We start from the raw sequence: 10,292 nt of genomic DNA, 5'->3' as shown, positions 1-10,292 counted from the left end.
TGCCTCAGTTTCTCATCTATAAAATGGGGATAATGAGTATGTCCTTCATAGGGTTGTTCTGAAGAGTAAATAAGTTAATATTTTAAAGGTACATAGAAAGTGACACTTCAAAGCACTGTAAAAATTGTTAAATTATTCACAGATGATTATGTATAGAAATATCGAATAATCTAGAGATAAACCATTAGAATTACAAAAATAATATTCCAGATACAAAATCATTACACAAAAATCAGTTGTATTTCTATATAGTATTAATTGTAACAAACAGAAAGTGACATCTAAAAAAATATCAAGTACCTGAAAGAAAATTTAACAAAAGATATGAGAGACCTTTATAGGATAATTATAGATTCGATGCAGTTCCAATCAAAATTGGTGGACCTCAACAAGGTTATTCGAAAATGTTTCTGGAAATGTACAGTGCCAAGAACAGTCAAGACACTCTTTAAGGAAAACAAAGTGGCAGACTCGCCTTACTAAATATCAAAAAATTTCTAAGACTGATGTCTAACTTGTCCATTAACTCACCTGGGAGATCACTATTTGGAATGCTCATCCATTAGGCATGTCTACATAGTTCTTCTCTCACTTCCTTTAGATCTTTGCATAAATGTCATCTAAGAAGAGACCCTTCCGGTTTTCCCTGTATAAAATAGCACTATCCAATTCATCTAGTCACTTTATTCCCCAGTCTGTATTTTTCATAGTACCCATCATTATTCTAAGCTATATGGATATATTTATTACTTATGTCTCTCTCCCAACTATAAGTTCGTTGAAGCCAGAGTGTCTGTTTGATACAATGCTGTATCTCCAGATCTACTTTGTTACTTCGTTGAATGAATAAACAAACAGAAATCACAAAAAATTCTGACTGGCATATAAATATAGTGACTAAATTTGAACTAAGTTTAAAAACTGCAGATTCTCACCAGTCATCTATTAAATGATGGCTACCAAAATACTGTCTGTCACTCTCCCCAAGTTTAGAATACTACTTTGGGCATTCAAAACCAACCAGTATGTAAATACTGGTTTTTAGCAATGCTCATACTTTGAGGAAATTAATGAAACAACAAACCCATTAAAAGGAACCATATAAAATATAGCCCTGAGAATCCTGATGACTCAGAATAGAAAGGCAAAATGATCTATGGAGCAGGAGTTTAGGTATTCTGCTCATGTCACATTTACAAATGAACCAAATTTGCAGTGAAAATGAGTGACTGTGTGAATTTAACATAAAAAGCTAATTCAGTGCTCTGAAGCTGGGAGTTTGTACTTTTAAGACAATCCAGTTAAACTGGTGTTCTACATAATGAACAGTAGACAATACGGTTACGATCTTTGTATTCTCCTTTCTCACTACCTTGTGATTTTCCTGTAGGCCTTAAAGAAAGCAAAGTACAAAAGGTTTTAAAAGATTTTGGTGAGGTAAGGCCTTCCTTGAACCTAAGAGCCTTCTTTTGTTCTGGGCTATTCCAGAGTTGAGCTCCAGGAGAATCTGGCTTGGTCCTACATTAATCCATGTTTGAAGAACTCCTGGGAAATGAAGGAACTTTTGAATCTAGTTGAAAGGTTTAGAGCATTAAAAAGTGAGACTGAAGTGGTAACTGGTTGAGGATACAACCAGAAGAGGGATGGGGTGAACTTAATTGTACTTGCCTCCAACATAACACCACTTTTGCTTTATTCCTCCTAAAATCATTAAACTTTCCATCTGACCTTTAGCCTTTTACAGAAATGTTAAGGCAGTCCACATATTCATACAGATTATTTTCATGAAGTATTAACTACGTAACAGGAAAACCACCTATGCATTTTATAGAGGCTATGAGAAAAGTGTTTGATTACAATTATTAGCTTGATTTTAAATGGCTCTAGTTCATAATCTAATGTTGCTAGAGTAGAATGAATCTCTTAAAGTTTTTTAAGATATTTTTACTTTTCTGTTAAGATGAAGATTATAATACCTCTTCATAATTCGATAGATCTATTTATTTTCCAACCAATTTACTTAAAAAAAAGAAATTATTTTGATGAATAAAGCAGCTTCTTTCTGAAGGAAAGGTAGGTATTAGACATGAAGAAAGGTTTCTAATAATTTTTTGTTGAGAAGTTCAGCAAATGCTTCCCTCTGGGCTGAGACTAAATGCAGAATCATCTCAAAGGCTTGTAGTATTTATGAATAACTATCATGTGGCAAATGAATATTCCCATTCTTATAAAAAAAAAAACCTATACACAAACCATAAGGCAGCAATATATTAGTATTTACATTTATTTCATGTATGCAGTTTACACACGATTCAACAAAATTGGAATGCAAACAAATATACAAATACCATAATAAGCATTATCAAATAAAATAACTGGCACTAGTGTTATAAGCATATTAATGGACCTGTGAGAAAAAGTGATGGAAGACTGCAGCCCATGGCATTTTTCTTTTTATCAAAAGAAAACGCTCAGTAGCACCATAATGGTAATACTTAAAAGAAACACATAAGATGGAACATTTTAACTGCTATCATTGAGGTTAACCTGTTTTATTTAAGTGAATTGTTTAGAAATTTAACATTATAGGCAGTATTTTGGCCAATTTCTGTTTATGTCAGCTGAACAACTTCCATAAACAAAAGACAATAAAGCCAGCCATACACAGACCCCTCCTTAGTACTTGGTACAAACTCTGCACCGTACTTTGATTTCATGATTGGAGAAGATATGCATGTGTTAAAAACTGAGGTTATGTAAAGTTATTTACTAAAGCCTGAGTGTGTCTTTGGTAGGCTAATACTTTTTCAGCATTGTTATTATTAATCATAATTATGTTTATCTATCCTGTATTTTTCTACACAATCCAAGGTGGCTAGAGAGGACATTATGGAAAACAATACAGCAAAATCCTAAAACAACTAGACTCTTAAATTCCAGTCTATACCAAAGGCACCAAGAATAAATGGGGTGCAAACTTCCACGCAGTGAAAGGTGACTTTTTTGTAATACTTATAAACTAATGGAATTTTGTTTTTGCAGTTTTATGTTATCTTATTTGGTGCTGTCAATATACTTAATTACCTACCTTTATACTTTTCTTCTAAGATGGCATCAACAATATACATGATATACAGAGTACCAGGTATTTCTATTTCAAAGTTGTGCAAAAACTGCCACAGTCTTGCTCAAAGTGTCTAAGTATACAGATGGTAGCAAATGGGCTGCATTAAGCTTTATATATCCACATTGCATATGAAGAAAAAAATTAAATTTATGCCCAGTTATGAATGCAAATGTTACAAAAGATATCATATACTGAGAGTAACCTGCAAGGTTCTTGAAACAGTATCCCTTAGTGGTTTCAATAAAATGTCACTAACCACTTAACCCCAAGCCTCAAGTTTTCTCCATAAGAATGCTATAGAACTGCATTAGTATTTTATATTGATTATAAATTAAGCCAAATTTCTAACTAAATACACATGTGCTTAAAGCAATGTTTTGTGGCAAATGCACAAAACATACTTCTCTAAGGAATTATTGTCCTTACAATAATGCACTTTTAAAGCCTTCATTTCATAGTTTGGTAATTAAGGTCCACATGAAACACGATGCTTTGCTGAACACAGAAAATATCTGAATTATGATTATGTAACCCGGCATTTGCTGGTAACTTGAAACTTAAAGTAGTCATGTGTAGTTCAACCAGCTCCAAACAAGGTTGTTCAGTGGTAATTATTTTGCAGCATTTATAGGCCTAAATTTCAGTCTGAATTGCAACTTTTAATTCCATTGTCTGATGTGAGTGGTTGTTATTTGTTTCTTTTAGTGCATCACCAAAATATAAATCAACATTGGGTTTTATTCCATTGTTACCATGTTCTTCAGCAATATGATTCAACTGTGGAACTTCTGAACAGGAAGCAGTTTTGGTAAGCACAGAAATGCTACATTGATGTGGGGAATTTTCCAGACGGTCGTTTTCTACCTCAGGAAGAATGTTAACAGTAGCAAAGCGGGCATGATAATCATTGGAGCCATGGCTACAAGAAGTTTTCATGCTTTCTAGGTCAGAACAACTAAATTCAGAAAAATGACTAGAGTGAGAATCTGCTACAGATGGCATACTGTCACTGAGTGATGGAGCCTCAAATTCACTTGAGTTCGTGCTTTGCTGTTCTAACAACTGTGCATCCATGTCCTCTCTGGTCTCATTTATCTTCATGTTACTCTTTTTCCTTAATTTACCACCACTTTTTGATTTCTTCCCTGCTGTTGCTTCTTTGGACCACTTGGTGGCACTGGATTTACCTTCAGGCAAGCCACTTGAACCACCAGGATGACTTCGGGTGGCACTGCCATCCTCCACACTACTGCTTCCACTGTTGTGCCTGAATTTGGATGGCTTTGATTCAATATCTACTTGCACCTCCATACTGTTGCCTTCTCTGGAACATAAAAGTAACAAATACAAATAAATTTCTAACTTCTTTTTTATTTTTCTTTAGATGACAGTAAAGGGGGAAGAATTTCAGTGTGAAAAATTCAAAGGCTATATAAAAGCTATCAGAACAAATTAATGGAGGATACATTCTGCTAAAAACAACTGCTTGAAATAAAAAGACTATAACAATGCTTCGATTGAAAAAACAGAAGCAGCTGCATAAATTTACCTGTTTAAAACATACAATTCAGTGGTTTTTTTAGTGTATTCAGAGTTGTGCGACAATCACCACTACCTAACATCAGACTGTTTTCATCATTCCCAAAAGAAACCCAAACTCATTAGCAATTAGTTCCCATTCTTCCCTCCTCCCAACCTCTGGCAACCTCTAATCTACTTTCTGTATCTATAGGTTTGCATATTCTTGATATGTCACCATTTTCTTTTCTCAGAGAACCTAAGAGTTGATAACCATTATCCATGATAATTTTGTCTAAAGACAGTGATAATTCCTTACTTGTCCAATGGGATGTAGGAATTCAGAATGGATCCCGCCATTGCTTTGGTGCTGGCATTATCACTAACTGTTCCCAAGCTGACCGTGCCAGATTCTCCACTTAGACTGTACCGTTCTTTCTGTACATCTGCTTGTACTTCCAACCTTAAAGAGGGGGATATCAGATAAAAACCAAAAATACATACGATATCAGTATTCTTATAATATGTACCTTTAAGTAATTTAGTTAAGAGCCCTAGTAACAAAAGCTATTTTGGAATTGACTATAAACATTATTTTTTTGTTTCTTTTTATTTGATTGTTCTAATTCTACTGCAGCATACTGAACAGAACCAGCCATCCAAATAAAATTAGCTGTCTGCCAAATAAGCTAGTAACGACAACGCGAAAGTACATAAAAGATTTTAACTTAAATATGCGCCATTATTTTCACTCAGGATGTGGCAATGTGCTTGCCATGTTCAGTGCAAAACACAAGACCCGAATACATTAAAAATCATTCTATGTGACAGAAAATGAATCAAAAAATCTTGGGCATCTATATATTAAAAATGGTTCTATAAATTCAACACCTGAGTCTTTAAAAAAGACATAATAATAAACACCACTATAACGTAAAAGTTTGTTTAAAAGCAAACTACCTAAAAATAAGTCTAACCAATAACTCTTTTAATTCATGTATTCTCCCCCTACATTAAAAAAACAGCTAATAAACAAAGGTAAAGAATAGTGAATAAAGAGGAAAAAGAGAAGATAAAAATGCTTTAATTTCTCCTCCTCATCTATATGGCTGGTTGTAAAAGACTTGGTGAGAATGAACCATTATTTAATCAAAGGACCCAGGCAGATTACCCTGGCACTCAGTTCATGCATTCCTGGGTATCCTGACTCTACCTGCTCCCCCAGGGCTCAACCAATGTCTCATTTCCTAACATCCAGCTGCTGTACCTCCAGAGGTAAGGTCCAGGCTTAAGCACTACCGTTACTTTGGCCACTGAAGCAGCTCCAGCTTTGGTTCAAACATAAAGTCTGACAAGTGCAGTGAAAAAATTGGCAGAATGTTATGCCTTAGTCTTGGTTTTACTGCATATTGTGTGATTGAAAATCCGATTAAGTAAAAATCTCCTTACTCACTGTTCACCACTAAATTTCATTTTTTAACATTACTGTTTTCAACCCTGACACAGTAGGGTTATTGATAATTATGTTCAAAATTCTCCTGCAGTTAATAATCTGTAGTTAACAGAAGGCAAAAACAAAACAAAACAAAACAAATTTTTCTTACCTGTTAAAACAGTTTACCATGGCACTTCCTGACAGACTCCCTGTTATACTGGCTCCAGCTAGTGCCATGGTGCTGGCTGTTTCACTCAGATTGTCTCGAATGGTTCCTATTCGATCCATGTGGCTTCCACTTGCACTCAAACTGCCAGTCATACCACCAACACTCCCTTCCCCTATGCTAGGGTTGTGTCTTGCTTCTGCTACTGAAGTTGTATCTAAATGCAAATATTTCAAAGAAAATAAATAAGTACAATTATTAATGTTCTTCTTAAATCCCTCCATGATTTCAGATAGGGCATTTTATTATAGAAAGTATAAAACCTATACAGGAATAGAAAAAAAATATCTGGAGTCAGGGACACACAACTGTGGGGTAAGAGTAAAGGGAAATATTTCAGAGAATAAAGTTGAATTAAGAACTGGCTCTCTCTTTTAGAATGGTCACTATTTTTAAATCCAGGAAATTTAGAAATTCTATAAAGAACCTGGTTGTTGAAAAATTTAGTTAACTTTGGAGGAAAATTATGTGATGGTTTTCAACAAGGGTGTCATTTAAAGAGTTTATTATACTCTAGGTCAATAAGAATGGGCCAAAGTTGATTTCTCAGTATATTCCATGGTTCTAATTGCTGAAAGCTATTATAAGATCTGATACTACTATATTCTGATCTTACAGTACTTTTCATATGCTTTACATATTGAAGGATTCATTTATTTTCTCCATTATTTGGGTTCTTAGTACATACCCAAAACTGTCCTAAGCACTGGGGCCACACTGAATCAAAGAGACAAACATTCTACCCCCAAGAATCTTACATTCTAGTTGGAGAAAGCATAAACAAAATTAAATGGTGATAAATGCTATGATAAAAAATAAAGGAAGGTAAAGGAGAGGGAGTAAATGGCAGTGAGAGTGATGAGGAGTGTGTGCATGCAGGTCTGTGGACTACTTTACACAGTGTGATCAGTCTACCATGTCAGGTGTACTCTTCTACTAAGATGTAAACCAAGAATTGACCACTATATTTGGTAACATGCAGGTCACTGGTGTAATTCTGCTTTGGTGGAGTGGTAGAGATGAAATTCTGGAGTGGTAGAGACCAAAATCTAACTGGAGTGAGTTCAAGGGAGAATGGTAGGTAACAAAGTGGGCGTTATCTTTGCACATTTGCCTGATTATTTCCCTAAGACAAATTTCTCTAACAAGAATTGCAGGAATATAGAACACGCACATGTTTTAAAGTTTAATTTATACTCCTACTGGCAGTCTATGAGGGCCTTTTCATTTTCCAGTTATTGTTCTAATTCATATTTCTTTAAATAGCACTAGATTGAAGATATTTTCTACTCATTTGCCATCTGTTTCCTTCTATGAACTGCATTTCTCTTCATATCCTTTTCTTACTGATTTGTAATGCTTTAGACAAAATCTACGATTAAAAGTCTAGAATTCCTAAGATATATTTCCATTGGAGGTTGTACATCCAGCATTATGGTACCCTCTTTTATCCATTTGCCTTTCCTTGGCAGTATATTTCACAGATGTAATTCTGGATGAACACTAATTAGGCTTAATAAAAGGAGGGCAATGGAAATTTTGACTTGTATGTTTTCTACAACCTCCTCCAACTTAAACTATTAATAAGTATATTTTTCTCTTTTCCTGAGAGGACTTACCTACAGCTGTATTATTTCCACCAACATTTATATCATTTTCATCATCAAATTCAATCCTGACTCCTTTTCCATTGCCTGCTGAGACTCCACAACCTCCACTTCGACAGAGAGAAATTGGAACAACACCATAGACATAAGCTAACATGATAGGAACACCAATACCTAAAGAGTAAATAAATGAGTCATTATAAACCAAAAAATAAATCACAGAAACATCAGTTTTAGAAAGTCTTTTCAAGAGAAAGTGTACAGGAGAAAAGTGCTAGGGTTCCGCGATCCTTGCCAAAAATGGGTTTACCCAGTTATTTAGGGACACAAGCAAATTCAAAGGTTCTAGCCTTCAGGTGACAAACAGGAATTTAAAAAAAGATGTAAACATTTTTAAGTGCCAGAGTTCTAAACTGTATTAAGGGGAAGGGGTCTCAGCCACTAGTAATTTACCAACCATCCTAAGATGAGGCTCTCGAGTCTTTTAACCAATACAGTTACTGAGAGGCTTTCTGTAAGCTCAGCTTAAATTGTCTTTAAAAATAAAGTAACTCTTTTATCTTCAACACTATGTTTTTTAAAAATCCTTCCACGAAAACTTTAATTTTATAAAATTTGAGGTAATTGGTGTATTAAAGCATTTTCTTACCTACAGTTACTGCAGCTACAACTGGAGATACAATTACAGACAATGTTACACCACCTGCTATGGCCAAATTCCGTTTGTGCTTTGAAACATCCTTGCCTTCATAGCGATTGTGAATCTGAAATAAAAAATAAAAATGGGGGTGGGAGGTTAAAGAGAAAATACATTACATACTTAATTTAAACAAAATGGATCTATCTACATTTGCTAGAAGTTTAACGTGATTTCTTTTATAATTTCATAGTTAAGTGTCCTAATTCAAGGTAAATGAATTATTGCTTTTTGTATTATTGTTCTTAAAGCATATTCTTACACATAATTTGCTCCTCATTAATTTGCTTACATAAGAAAGTGATTTAGTAGATTTTACTTTTTAAACAGTCTTGAGTAAATGTAGTCTTCATAATCTTATTTAAGAATAGTATAATGTTTTGAACAAAGAACGAAGAATACTTTTCAACATACTTATCAGTTGGATATTTGACTAATGAGATTACTTTTAAGAAATTTAGCATTCCATAGGTTTCTTTCTAAATAAGCATCCCTAAATGGTAAAAATTGGCTCCTAGGGGATGTTCCCACAACTTTTTCTTAAAAATTGACCTTAAGAAGCAGTATTAATAAGCAAACATCACCAAATAGAATTAATTTTTTCTCAGATCCCTTTTTATGAAGATAGATATTACCAAATGACAGAACCCTGAGTTTTCATTTATAGCTCAAAGTAAGGGGTAGAGAGAGAGAAAAAAAAAAAAGAGAGAGAACAATGCTGTCAGAAGACAGGAGCTGGATCTACTCAGAATCTTTGTACTGTACAGGAGTTATTATACAGAATTTAATATTACTGTGAAAGTGGCTTGTAAGATATTATATGAACTTTGGGAAATAGTATCTTTGTTCTCATGGTCTGCAAGGGCTAAAGCTAATAAAGGACATTTCCCCCTCTGTTTCAAGACAGATTCAAAACAGCCTCAAAAGTGTATAAGTAGTCTGTAAAATAAATTATCTGACAAAAACAATCTTACATATGAAGCTTAATAAAAAGTATATTATTATGATGTGATTATTTTGAAGGCTGTAAAGTACACAGAGTCTTGTAGGATATATTATACTATGAAAAAGCTGGGGTGAGGAGGTGGGCAAAGCATGAATGGGACGAAGAATATTTATATTTCCTGGTCAGAATCCTGTTTCCAAGCATTGATTGTATGTTCCCAGGGAATGAGCCTCTACATTGTCCTAAATAGTCCATGCAGGCAGAAACTGCAAAGTACCTTTCATTATCCTTCGGTACTGCAACTAATTCTTGCTCCACCCCACTTCCCTTCCTGGACAACTTAGCACTGAAGCAGAGAAAAGCCAAAGCTAAAAACAGATGGAGTAGACAGACTTGCAAAGGCAGGCTGCCGGGAAAAAGGAGTCTTCCAGAAAATTTTGCATCCTTAAGCACCAATGTTCAATAACAGGTCATATCATCTCACTAGTTTTGGTTCGATTTAATTTTTTTCTGTTTTACTATTTTATGCCATATTTTCTATTTGTTACTGCAAATAAAGGCTCGGCTTTTAGGCACTTTATCAACTTAATAGGTTTGGGCTGGTTTGTGTCCTTAAACACCACAGAGAACATTGTTTCAATGGAAAACTAATTCATCGATCTGCAACTCTTTGAGTACATGTTTGAAAATGGAGACTTGTAACTGCATCTAAGACTTGAACAATGAGGTAAATAAT

The 10,292-nt window shown here is 34.4% G+C and overlaps 1 protein-coding gene across 1 annotated transcript in view; it reads right to left on the bottom strand.

The window, feature by feature from the left end:
• Positions 1-2,266: 2,266 nt before the first annotated feature.
• RNF19A (ring finger protein 19A, RBR E3 ubiquitin protein ligase) overlaps positions 2,267-10,292 on the bottom strand; it is a 57,109-nt gene continuing 49,083 nt past the window's right edge. The window contains exons 7-11 of the mRNA XM_006916648.3: positions 8,563-8,677; positions 7,926-8,087; positions 6,250-6,463; positions 4,965-5,108; positions 2,267-4,451 (exon numbers count right to left, since the gene is read on the bottom strand). Of these exons, the coding sequence (XP_006916710.1) occupies positions 3,761-4,451; positions 4,965-5,108; positions 6,250-6,463; positions 7,926-8,087; positions 8,563-8,677 (1,326 nt within the window). The 3' untranslated portion in view covers positions 2,267-3,760. The remainder of the gene's footprint in view (positions 4,452-4,964; positions 5,109-6,249; positions 6,464-7,925; positions 8,088-8,562; positions 8,678-10,292) is intronic.

The sequence above is a fragment of the Pteropus alecto genome, unplaced genomic scaffold (genome assembly GCF_000325575.1).
Source record: "Pteropus alecto unplaced genomic scaffold, ASM32557v1 scaffold164, whole genome shotgun sequence".
NCBI lineage: Eukaryota > Metazoa > Chordata > Mammalia > Chiroptera > Pteropodidae > Pteropus > Pteropus alecto.
This window is presented reverse-complemented; position numbering and strand designations above follow the sequence as displayed.